Raw genomic sequence first — 13149 nt, 5'->3', positions numbered from 1 at the left:
TCAGCACACCGAGGTATCTCATGTGAACAGAGGCAGCAATAGAAGTGGAAAAAAAAGAGGAAATGCCATACGTTCCCACAGAGATGGGACAGTTTACCTTCAGGAACATGGCAGTGCCATGCTGGTCGGTCCTGGTCATTGGGGGGGACGGGGACGTAGTTAAAGAAGCAGAGCAAACAAACATGCCGTTCATACATCAAACTCCTCTTCTGCTTTCCCGATAACTTTCTCAAACTGGCTTTTATGGGCCTGATTGAGCACCTTGCCTGCAGGGCAGATAATTGTAATAAAGCGGTGAGCGGCGGCGTGGCCGCCTGTGTTTGCTCTCCTGTTTGCTCAGGGGGGCTTAAGGCTCAGCTCAAGTGCTTCCTCCCAGCGCTGACCAGGCTAACCCAGGAAGAGGCTTCACAAGAGGCAGGGCCCTGTCTGTTTGTCTCTCTCTCTCTCGCTCTCCCCTGTCTCGCCGTGTCACTCCCCCCCCCTCTCCCTCGGCTCCCCCGGCCCCCCCGGCTCCCCTCCTCTGTGTTTTTACTTGCTAATGCGGCAACTGGGCCCTAGACAAACTCGTCCTCCTTAAGCAGCTTGTTTTGGCTTGGGCTCCAAGGGAGGGAGAGATGAGCTTTTGGGAACGGAAAAAAAAAAAATGAACGATGAGCACAAGTGGAGAAAATGTGTGTGTGTATTTCTAGGTCTGATGGTATAATTGCGGCGTGCCGTGGTGATGTGGATACTTCTGTCTGTCGAGAGGTTTACTGGACGTCTTAGAAAAATCATAATGGGTTGTGTGTTGGGTCCAGAGTTAAATTGCTGGCGTGTGCTAAACATTATGCTTTCTGGGACCAGCCGGTCCTTCTGGTTGTAACAATATGCAAGTTTTTAATTTTACTAGTGCATGAATGTTTGTTCTTTATTTCATGAGATTTTTATGCTTCTTGTAAGTCATGAAATATCCCAAATATAAACAATCTTTAAATTTAAATTATTTTATTGCATTCCATGGCAGTATTCATTGATGTATTTAGAATGCACATATAAAAACGTCCATATTTACTGTATATGAGACACCTTTCATGGTGGGACGCGAGTGTTCCGTCCCCATGATTTCCCGAGCCAGAGCTTCTCGTCTGCTTCGTGAACGTTTAGATGAATTTGACAGAAATCAGTGCGGCTCGCCACTGACGTGTCACAACGCATTACATCTGGCCGTAAAAGACCTGCATGCGCATTGCTCAGCGGCGCGGCCCCTCGAGGGCGCCATCAGATACATGCTACCCAACATTTCAGGAAGAACCTGATAGCGCCCAAAGAGATATGCTATCACTGAGCTGCTAGCTGATAGGGGAGGGAGGAAGAGGGGGAACATGGAAAGAGAGGAGGGAAGGAGTGACAGTAAACAAACTGGGCTTTAACACTTTGTTCATTAGCCTGCTGCTCCTGCTTGACGCTGATAGCTTCACTGTATTTAGTCTTTGATTTAAGAGATTAGCCAAGTAAGTCATCTTATGCCGTTAGATGCCTCACAGTAGATTTATTTATGTATTTGTTTTATTAAATCATTAATAATAGGATTGTCCAGGATATTGACAAACTAGGAATTTTGTGCATAGTGATATTCTATATTTCATTTTTATTACTGGTATAAATATTTTAAATACCTATATGCATTCTTTAAAAAGGTGAATACCACCTGTTTGGTTCAATGTTATCCATGTCTATTTATTTTTTGCTGATTATTAAAGGCCACGTATTTCATTTAAATGTGTTAATCCCCTGAAGCACATTAACCAACAGGATTATCTCGTAGTAGCCAGAGCCCGGCTTTAATGTGCAGCAGAGACAGGAGTGGGCGGCCGGCTGTCTTTTTTTTTTTTTTTATTAGGAGTATCTCTGTGGTTTGAGTCCAGCTTAAAGCCACAAACAGCACTCTGCTAATTTTAGCCTCTAAAGAGGATGAGGATAAATAGCCTGCTGCTAGTTCGCCATATGCTGCCCTGCCGATAATATTGCACAGGCAATATTTTCCTGCAGATACTCATTGTCTCTGAACGTGTGAGTTCCTCGTTCCCTGACCAAGGGTGTCTGCATCCCCTGTCAGAGATATGAGGAGAGAGAGGAGGATGTGGACGTACGTTAAAAGTTGAAGTTGTTTTGGGGGGCGATGGGGGTCTGTCTTTTCCTCTCTTGTCACCCTGGCACCTCATTGATTTTCTCCGCAGTTCCTTTTAAATATGGCCACGCACTTAATCTCATTCCCTTTTTGTCCATCCATTTTTTTTCCTTTCTTTCTTTTTTTTTTTCTAAACATGTAAATTTACCCGAGCTGAATATGAATGAATCTCCTGCTCTTGAATTGAAATAATTCAATTTGGACACGTTAGAACCTCCTTTGCAAAGTCCATTATGCATGAAGGCTAACAAAGAGCCGCAGAATTCACCAGGCCTGTTTGGAAATGACACCCCATAAAGCCAATTTCATGCGAGCAAACACCAGCAAAAGCCCCATATTTGGCAGAATTTGGCTTCTTTTGCGATGGGCGCCAGAGGTGTTTGACCCTTCCATTTGTCACCCCGAGCGCTTCACACTGGGGGGATTATTTGTGCGTGTGCTGGCGGGGAAGTGTCTCGGGCAGACAGTTGTCTTTGTAGATGGAAGATTTAAAAAAAAAAAAAAAAAAGAGAGGTGGCGTTGGTGGTGGGGTGCTGTGTTAAACACTGGCCAGAAGCTTGACCCAGGCCTGACCCTTGCCTAAACAGCCCCCCCTCGCAGCGTAGCCCCGGTCTTTTGACATGGATACCTGTTGAAGGGATTTGGGCGGGAGAGATAAAGGCCTCTCGAAGCTTTTTTAAGGTTTGGGGGGAAGAAAGAAAGATAACAAACAAACAAAAGTGACCAGAGGGGAGGGGTGCTGTGGGTGGAGTGTGTGTGGCAGGGTGAATTTGTATATCTGTGTGTGTGTGTGAGAGAGAGAGAGTTTGTTTCTCTGTGTTATAGCTTTTAGCCGGCTCTGTTTACGAAACACACTCTTAAGAGGTAACCTGATCGCCCGCTGCAGCTCCCAGGCTGAACGAGTCAAAAGAGGGCAGGAGTGGCCGAGATCCCCCCAGATGATAACCCCGGGAATAAAGGGGTTGTGGCGAGAGCGTGGTCCCCGGAGCGGCCACAGCTCTTTGTGTGCGTACGCGTGTGTGCGCTGGGCGTCTCTCCTGCGGTGGACCTCCAGAGAGCTGTTACCGGCCTGTCGGTCCTATCAGTCGCGTCCATACGGCCGCCAGCCCCACCCGTCACAGGAAACAGCTCTCCTTCAAACAACAGGGTGAGCGTGGAAGACAGAAATGAGCTAATGGTCCATTATATTTGACCGAGTTCCCAGTTGGAAAAATGATGTGGAACGGCCCCTGAAGTCGGATTTCCGACCCCTGACCTCATAATCCAAGATGGCTGCCTCGTGCATAGACAATAGTGAATGCTGCGTTGAAGTATTAAAACACCAGTCTTTTCCAAAATAAGACCTCTTACTTCTCATTTATATGACCTGTGAATATCTTCAGAGCCCACATAGATTTTATTTCACCGGGTCCCCCGTCTGGGAACCTGTAACACAACCAACCTTTCCTTTTCTGTCTCAGAGTATGGCTAAATTGTTGACCAGAAGGGATTTTACCATCGTAGAGATCATCTTTCGGCATCGGAGGCGTGGTCTCCACGTGTGTAATGTGGACTTACACGGCCCCCGCCACGCAGTCTCCGCCGCCAAACAAAAGCAGCGGGGAAGCATAGCCGGGCTATTATTAGCGATGAAACGTTCTTCTATTATCAACTGTACTTCAGGCCGACCGCGCTGATACGCCGCAGCGGGGAAAATCCCTGCGTATTACAGCACTTATCTCGGCCTGTGTCATTAAGATAGTCGCCATGTGGAAAATGATCTGCCAGAAGCCACTAATAAATGCTGCTCCGCTGAGCTGCAGACCCCAGCCCTGTCGTCGCTCACCACCGAAATACCACCACCACGCCCCAAAAAAAAGGGAGAACTTGCGACGAGTAAAAGGACTGACAAGTCTCAAAACCCTTTGACATGCCCTGGGTTGAGGGTGCGTTCTGCAAGGATTCTCACCCTGGAATCGTTGTGCGCTTAAGTGCTTCTGGCTTTTTGTCGTGAGACATGTTCCTTTAAGAAACTAGAGAGGGGGGGGAAGCACCCCTCTCTTCCAAGCCATCCGCTCAGGATTGATATTGAACAAAGGTTGGCCAAGTGAAGGTGTCAAAAGCAGTCTGAGAGCGTGTGTGTGTGTGTGTGTGTGTGTGTGTGCGCGTATACACTCTCACACTTGTATTCGTGTTTCTCTCTGCCTCAGTGGAATCAGAGAACGCTTAAAGTGTTCCCGTTTGAACCTCGGCGGCCGCCTTTTTCTCGCCTCCCTTATATCTTTAGATTAGAAAAGAATTACGAGGGGGGGGGGGATCGATAGTTACACAGTAAAAGTGCTCGACACGAAAGGGTAAAACCCGCGGCCCCCGCCGCACTTTCATTTGGCCGCCCCTCCCATCGCCGAGGCGCCGGGGCTGCGGAGAGAGCGAGGGGCCGCGGTTTAATGCGCCGCCCGTGCCCCTGGGCGCCGCTGTGCTTCTCGACGTGTGGCGCGGGGCGGCGGGTGGAAGTGACCCTTGCCGAGGAACAGCCGTAACATTTGCAGTGACATTTTTTGCCGTCACCTTTGGGTATGTCGGCTCCCTGGTCCCGTGGACCAGAGAATATGAGTTCACGCGGCGGCACATGCGGACGCACGGCCCCCGCTGTTAATGAGACGCGTGTTACCGGTAAATATGGAATACATTAAGTAGATATTAAATTGGAGTCTCGAGCGCAGCATGGAGACAACGGGAGGGCTCGACGGTGGATGAGTCATAATTACCAGCACCTCGTTTGTTTTTATCCTTCAAATTATGAATTATGAGCCAATCACTGTCATCTTATGGGGGGGGGGGCGGGCGCTGTCATTATTCCGGAAACCCACAGTTCTTTTAAAGTGTCGTTAATTACATCATATGAAATGAATTCGGAATAATTACAGAACGTCCCTCCTTTGTAATTAGAAATCAGAATACTTCTGCATTTCTTGAAGGGGTTTTTTAAACTTTCTGTGTGGTTAGGATTCATGGGAGCTGCAGTAAAAACTACGCGAAACAGGTCCGAGTTCGACTGCTGGAGTCGATATGTCTAGACCCGCCGGGTTATTGTGTTGACAGCACATGTCATTAGCTGTAGAATGGGAGGTGGCGCTTTCTTTCCTTACATTATTTTGTGGCAAAAAAACGCCAATTTCCATCTTGCGGGAAGAGCTGTTGGTGTTTGTTGGTGTTGAGGGGTGGGGGGGGCCCTCATGTCTGCCGGCCACGGCTGCGGACTCAGTGGAAAAGGCTGCCCCTCTTGTTGGGAATTCTCTCGCAGGAATTCCTGCATGTTCTGAATATTTTTAGGTGGGAGGGGCTTGTGACCCGTTGCAAAAAAGGAAACCCCCCACTGCCTAGGCCATTATGCCCATGTGAATGGCCCCGAATACAATAAACACTGTTTTATCCATTCTCTCCCTCCCCCAGTCTTCCCTTCCCCACTCATCCCTCTCTCATTCGTCGTGTGTGTGTGTGTGTGTGTGCGTGAGTGCGTATATGTGAAAGGAACCAGATAGCAGGCCCTTAAGGCTCAGGGATTTTTCTTAAACAGTGCAGGCTGTGGTCATGTGAGCTCTACGGTGTTTGAAACCTTAGGAGAGGAGAGCACGGGATCGGCCACAGGTCACCTGCGTCCCTCCGCGGGGAGAGAGACCTGAGTCTCACAACAAATCGTCCTTTGGCCTGGACCTTAAAAAGAAAGAAAGCCGTCTACAGTCCATGGCTCTCGCCACCAGACCATGGCCTATAAACCGTAGTGAAAACACCTTCTCAAAATGATTATTCAGGCGGGCGGAGCGGCTGCGTGCCGGGCCTGACTTCACTTCCTGGCTTGGAACGGGAAACCGAGAGCTCAGCCTCCCCAGCACCGCTCCCCCCCGGTGGCCGTCCGGCCTCGCTCTTTTCCGAGATGGAGATGTCACAATTACGCTCTCGTCATCGCCCGTCTGATGGACAGAAATGCCACCCGCCGCCAATCGGCAAGTCAACAGAAAAAACGCCCGACGCCTTCCTGCCGCGCGCCGCCAAACACAAAGGGAACAGGTAGCGGCAATTACCGCGGCCCGGGCGAGTAATCAGATCATTACGGATTAGCCCAGTTTCCACCGATAATGTCAGCAAGCGCCTTGAGTGAGCGAGGGCGAGGGCGAACGAGGGATGGAGACGCCGGTGAGGCCGTGGGACCGCGGCGAGGAGAGAGCGAGAGGAGGGAGCGCTAACCCGATTTGTGCACCCGCGCGCCGGGGTCATAAAAAATTCTCTCCCCGCCTCGCCGCGGGGCATCTCCCTCAGCCTCTGGCCCCCTCCAGTCCCTGGCCTGCTCCCTAATTGCCACATAGACCCGGCCACACATGGGCACATGAGATGCCATTTTGCGACTCTCTGTCACCGGCCGCCGCCGCGCCACACATCCCTTCGCGCGCCGGCTGCTAAGACGCTGTCACAAGCCATTAGCGGCTGGCCGGAGTCGGCCCGTGGCGTTTCCCCGTGGCGTCGGCCCGGGCCGGCGCAGCCCGCTGCCGGACTAATGAGGCTGCGAGCTTGTTTACGGACGGCCGCGGCGGCTATTTTTTTTTTTTTTTTCCTGTGCGATTATTTCCACTCCTTCACATTCGCCCCCGAATGATTATTGCCCTTGATTCGGGGCGCGGCAGAAGTGGAGCCCAGCCACGCAGACACCGGCGGTGACATTTCACAAATGCACCGCCCGCTCCGGCGCCTCGCGCCCTGCTCAGCGGGGGAAAAAGACGTGAGAGGAAAATTCGCCCCGGACCTCAGAAAAGGTGATTGGTATCAAATTGCGGCAAAAAATGGAAATGCCAATAAAATTGACAGCCGCCCCCCCCCCCACTCCACCCCCGGCACATTTCCTCCGAGGCCGGGCCCGGCGAGGCCGGGGCAAAACCAAAGTACGGCAGGGAGGAGGCTGAACATCACAGCGAAGGAAACGAGGAGGAAGAAACGGCCTACGCCGCCGAACATCAGAGCGAGTTCCTCCCCCCGCCCCCCTTCCCGGCGCTCGCTCCTGTTTCCCCGACTCACGGGGGACGAGCCCCGGGTTTATTGTTTTAGGCTTTGCTGAACACGAACTGGTCTTTACGCCGGATTGGGAGCATTTGCTTCCAATGAAAATCTGGTCTAAGGTTACACACCAGCGGTGCCATTTCCCTCCCAGACGGGAGCGGGAAACGTCCATTTGCCTAAAAACAGTAGGAAGTACAAACTGTTCATTAAGCCTGATGGTGTAATTAAACGTTCGCCTTTCACGTGACTTTGTCCGGTGGACTCCGGTCCACTCGACTGTACGTATGGCGCCGTTGAGCCGCGGAGGCGGGAAGAGAACGGCCCGGCCCAGCGTTTTATACGGAGCTCGGCAAGCGGCGCCTTCTCCTAATGGCGTATATAATTCAGGTACCCTAAAGGCATGCTTTCAGGAATTCTTCTGCCCGAGGTAATGGGGAGCAAAGATGGTTTCGGGGCCGTAATTATTCCATAGACGCACAAGGCTGGGCGAAAAAAGTCATCTCCAATCGGATTACCGCCGACACTTCCATTAATTATCAATGAATTGGACCTTTAGACGGGCACCCCGCGTCACTTAAAGAGGCGAACGGGGGAAGAGTTAATATGGAGTTAAAACCTCCACCCGCGCAGCGCTGAATAGCGCCAGGCTTCGGCAGGGCTTTATGTGTAATCAATAAGCTGCACCACAGCGCCGAGCCCCCCGCCCCGCCCCGCCCCGCCATGGAGCGGCAGAAGTGAGCGATCCCATTGAAATTTCCCGCCAGTTTTACCTGCCTCGCGGTTCTTTCATGGTTTATTATTTCATCAGGGAAGGATCGACGCCTATCTGGAATAACGATAATAACAATTATGCGGAGGATCGGGGAGGCTCTTTCTCCGCAGAGCGCGCCGAATAATCGGGGATGCGGGGCTAATAAAGGCCCGTTGACTGAAGGAGCCGACGGCCCCCGCGCGCCTCCGGTTCAAAAAGCGCGCTAAGCTTCGCCCCTTTCTCCCCAGGTCCGCTCCGGGCCGCTAATGAAGCCTTATCAAGCGCCCACAGGTTGCTGTAAGCAGCCGCGCAGCATTGTCATTAAAATGCGGCGCTTCTGAGAAAAGCGGCTGTTTCCCCCTGCAACCCCTCGTCTTCTTTTTTTTTTTTTGGTGTGTGTGTGTGTGTGTGTGTGTGTGTGTGTGTGTGTAATGTTGTGTATAGCCCCCACCCCACCCACCTGAGGTAAAATGCACCGGGGCAAGCCTCAGTAAATATTTCCTCCGAGGATAATAAAGACTAAACCTCGCTGTCATTTTCTATTCTTTGGTGACTCAGAGCGGCAGATAGTAGAGGGGGTGAAAAAGCGCGACCTTACAAGTCTTTTGTGCTCCTTCTCTCTCTTTTCTCTTTTCTCCCCCCCTCTTCTCTCTCAGTTGTGAGCATTGTGGGCGCGGGGGAATGGAAAAGGAGGTTATTTATAAAAGTATTAAAAATGAATGCATTTAGAGGTGCCGTCTCCCGCTCGTATAAGAGCACCATTGTCGCTTGCAACCAGATTGTATAAAAAACAGCCTCTGTGTAAGTTGTGTGTGTGTGTGTGTGTGTGTGTGTGCGCAGCAGCAGCTGAAAGAGAGCAAATAAAGCAGTGAGGTAAACAGCCCTTTGCCAACTCCGCGGCTTTGTTGTGTGTTTTGACAGGTGACGTTTTAGACAACAGCGTGGCCTCTCCCAGCACAGGGGACGACGATGACCCCGACAAAGAGAAGAAGCACAACAAGAAGCGAGGGATCTTCCCCAAAGTCGCCACCAACATCATGAGGGCATGGCTCTTCCAGCACTTGACGGTGAGTCCCATCTCAGCCAAATATACCAGAGCCCCCCCCCCCCCCCCCCCCCCCAATGAGCCCCTAAAGCCCACTTCAAACGAGGCCCGGATTGGTAATTCGGCAGGCGTCTGAGGGCTGCTCTTGCTCCTCATCTGGAGAAGCCAAGTTTGAAAGTTGCAGCAAAGCCTGCTACAGATAGCAGGGACGAGCATTAATAAGGAAGCTCATGGTCTCCACCTCCCCGTCACCAGCCCTCTAATCTAACTTTATTTGCAAAACGCTTACATTCGATGAGCTTGAAGGCCTCGCTGGGGTTCGCTGAGGTCTTTCTGAGAACACACAGAGCAGAAGGAGAGGCGAGGGCATCTTCTTGGAGGCTCTGTGTCGACGTCTGGGCAATTGAGGAACGGCGGTTAGCACGTTCACTGTGGCTGTCCCCACCTGCCAGAACGACAGAGAAGCGCATTGATGTGGTCGACTCTTCCTCCGCGTTTGATGGATCGTAGTTCCTCTATTCATTCACCGCAGAGTAATTTGAGTTTGACGTGCTGTAAAGCCACCACTTATCTTTACAAATCGACACTGTTGACTCTATTAAGGGCGTACTTGAATGGGGCTGCTGGGGGTTGAAGAAAGAAATCGCGAGGACAGCAGATCCTGTGTGCTTCAGTTGGACAGGTGGATGAAGAGATTATTCTCAAAGTGCAGCGCGAGATTCCTCTGGATGTCCTTCTGCCTCCATCACGTGCAGAAACAAAGACGGGTTTCTTGATCCGGAGTGGCAAAACTCATTTGATCGTTCTTGAACATTGGGCCACATCTGTGCCACAGAAATCACCCCTGCCCCCTTCCTGACCAGAACCTCCACATGCCCCTGGGCTCCCCCCTCCCCCCTGTGTTCCCACCCCACCACAACGTACACACAATCCCACTCCCCACAGAGCCCCGGGGGGAAGGTGTGTGAAGGAGTCCACTTGCCACACTTATAAACACACACACGGCCTGCACCATAAGGGTTAAATTAGACCCCAGATTTCGTCTGTGATGTCACAACACGGCCATTTCCGACTTCGATACTTGGTAGCATGTTTCATTGGCCAGATCTTTTGCAGAGTAACCGAGTAACAACAGGGGGAGGAGGTGGAGCAAGAGGCTCATGCGAGTGTTTGCGTGTTGCATCGGAAAGGAAATTACCGCCACTCGGTTCCCCCAGATCGCGCAGCGTGTCCTCGGTTTACGCGACCTGCCGGGTCCTGACCCATCGGCGCCGAAACCGCTCGCTCCCATCTCCCTGGACGAGTACAGGAGCCGAGCGGCTAAATCGGGATCTCCTCGCAGGGAGGCAGGGACTCTGGCAGCTACTGCCCTGCAGCCGCAGGAGGCCCAGAGAGCAAAAACCAGAGAAGCAGGCCGAGGGAGGGAGGGACCGAGAAGGAAGGAACTCAATAACCTAGAACCGAGCGTCTGCCAAAATGTGACCGTGCACCGCGGTGCAGCCCGCTCGCCGCTCGCGCTCTGCCCTCCGTCGGGAAAATCCGACTCGTTTCACCTCGTCCTTTTCACCGGGTCCCAGCGAGCCTTAGCGTTTGTGGCGTGGTCGGGCGACCCAGCGGACAATGCAGCCGGCCAGCCTGCTGTCCCCGTCCTCTGCAGCATTAGCAGTGAGACAGGCGCTGGCAGGCTGGAAGATGGATGAGAGGAGCCGCAGACGGACGTCTGACGTCCCTGCCTGTTGAATCTGCGAGGCTTGGCCTGGCCTTTGGAGATAAACACGGTCGTAATTAGCAGGCGGGCCAAACACATTGTAATTCGAGAGCGTCTTCTGGGCTGGCCTGTGTGGGGAGCTGAGGGGAGGGGAGGCGGGATTTAACTGCGACTGGCATGGCCTCCCCGTCGGATTCCTGAGTAGAATTGTCATGTAGCAACAGAATCGGCTCGAAATGATACCTGTTCCTCCCGCGGGTCAAAAAACCCAGAATTCCACAGCAGAGCAGGAAAGGTGGGGTTACAGCTGTCCAATTTCCGAACTCACTAGTGGTCAAAGTTGTATTTGTACGAGTTGTGTGTACTAGTCACTGACGTTTTCATGAAACGTCTTATCAGAAGCACTTGAAGGCAGAATGGTGGGAGGAAACGGCAGGGAGAGAGAAGAGGGGCGTATGAGAAGTTGTTGTTGTTCCACCACAGTCACAATCGAGCTCAGAAGAATCTTTTGTACGCCCATCCATCCTGCTTAAGAACTGCCGTTCGTTTAGCAAAAATGCAAAACCAAGACGTGTTTGCAGTGACCCAAGGGAAGTAAAACACAGGGAAGAGACAGAGCTAATTACTCACCGCTCGTGGGCGCCATTGTGAACGCACCGCAATAAAACCGCGGTGAACCCCCCCCAGTTCTCCCGAAAAACTTTTCCGAGTGTTTATTTTCCTTCCTCCACCTCCATCTTGTTTATTCTGTTTATCTGAACAAAAATAGTGTGATTGTGCCAGGCATCCTGGGGAGAAATGCCTGGGTACCCAGCTCTCTTTTCCTTTTCCTCTACTGTGTAATTGGGTTCTTCTTCCCCCCCTTCCTCCTCCCCACCCCTGATTTCCACCCTCTTCTCGCAAATGGTATTTTCTTGTTTAATTTAACAAGAAACGAGTAGTAAATGAAAGCCATTGCCTGAAATCCCACTGTGCCAGCGCTTTGCACTCCGCTCCCCAATGAAAAGGCAATTTGGGAAATTATGTGATAGAGTAATCCAGGCTTGAGATTGCTGCGTGGAGGCCCTTTCACTCCGGAGCAGTGGAATATTAGGCTGGCACACCGACTGCTGGCTTCCTCCTCCTATTTGTACACAGAGCTGTTGGAGCAGGAGGGAGCCTCGATCGCAGCTCGTAAAAACCAAACCGCAGCGCAGTGTGCTTTTTTTCTCGCTAGCGTTTTTTTTTTTCCCCGCTCTCGCCTTAACATGAAGCCCATGCACAAAGCTGGAAGGCGTAATCCTTGTTAATGCAATTAGGGCCTCGTTCAGCACCCTTGGCGCACAGATGTAACAATGGCGCTGCAGCTCTTTTTACCCCTGTAAGCACGGTGTACATTTTGGGGGTTGGGGGTGGGTTCAAGCCCCTCCGTGCAGCACGGTTTTGAGCAGAAACAGGTGTGAAAAGTACTATAACTCATTTCTGCACGCTCTGAGCTCGACCGTGTGGAGGGCCCAGGACTCCAGAGACAGAGAGACCTGGGCAGCAGAAGAAAGGGGTTTGTTGGTCAGAGGGTGGGGGATCTGGGCAAATTTGTTCCTCCGGTATAGTGCGCATCTGCAATAGCAGGGGGAACGAGTAAAGGGTTTAAGTTGGGCTGCTGGTGTTTTTGTAGCTCTCCCTGGCAGAGTTACAGATGTTCCACACATGACCTCTTGGTGCATTAGTGCTCGGAAAGCTTGGTGGGGTTTTCATGGGGTGGACTGTGTTGGGGGGTGGGGGTCTGGATTCTGAGTTTTGTCTTAAAATAACACTAGCCGCGATTCCTGTGTTAGCCATTGAACAGAGGGCTGTCTTGTACCCCGACTCTCTTAATGCACATTAGCACTTTCCGTATTAAACTCAAAGACGGCAATAGGGCTGTAATGAATTATGTACACACCAAAAAAGGAGGTAGGGGGTAGTACTTAAAAAGGTCATAGTTTTGCACCTCACTGGGTGCTATTGTGCCTCGCAAAGCTCTAAAACGATGGAGATCCCCAGTGGGGTACTAGGATTATTGAGTAAATATGCAAGGGTGGTTCTATGGTTCTATGCGCTATCATGACGTCTCATGGCGTTATTGGACGTGCTGTAGGTGTATGCTTATAATGTCGCCGTGGTGACACTGTTTTTGTTGCATTGGTATTTCCGCATCACAATTTTCTTATTAATGCTGAGAATGTCCTGAGAATATCCCAGATTTTTACTTTTGTCTATGCTCTAGTAATTTTCTATCAGTTTTTTGGACCACAAGGCCCCTGACTGGCTCATCGGAGTCAGCAAGACTGATGCCCTCATAAACAGAGTTCAGGCATGGTAGCAGTTAGCGAGGGAAGTCACTATGAATGGCCTCGTCAAAAAAGCAGCCTGGGTCCTTATAGGTCAGAGGTCACCCAGGCCTCAGATGCCATTAGTCACTGGATGTTTAT

The 13149-nt window shown here is 51.4% G+C and overlaps 1 protein-coding gene across 1 annotated transcript in view; it reads left to right on the top strand.

Moving 5' to 3' along the window:
* Nucleotides 1-13149, top strand: part of meis1b (Meis homeobox 1 b) — a 55920-nt gene that overhangs the window by 13964 nt on the left and 28807 nt on the right. The window contains 1 exon segment of the mRNA XM_028989371.1: nucleotides 8868-9013. Coding sequence (XP_028845204.1) covers nucleotides 8868-9013 — 146 coding nt within the window.

Source organism: Denticeps clupeoides, chromosome 8 (genome assembly GCF_900700375.1).
Source record: "Denticeps clupeoides chromosome 8, fDenClu1.1, whole genome shotgun sequence".
Taxonomy (NCBI): Eukaryota; Metazoa; Chordata; class Actinopteri; order Clupeiformes; family Denticipitidae; genus Denticeps; species Denticeps clupeoides.
The sequence above is the reverse complement of the archived record's forward strand: the minus strand, read 5'-3'. Positions and strand labels throughout refer to the sequence as shown.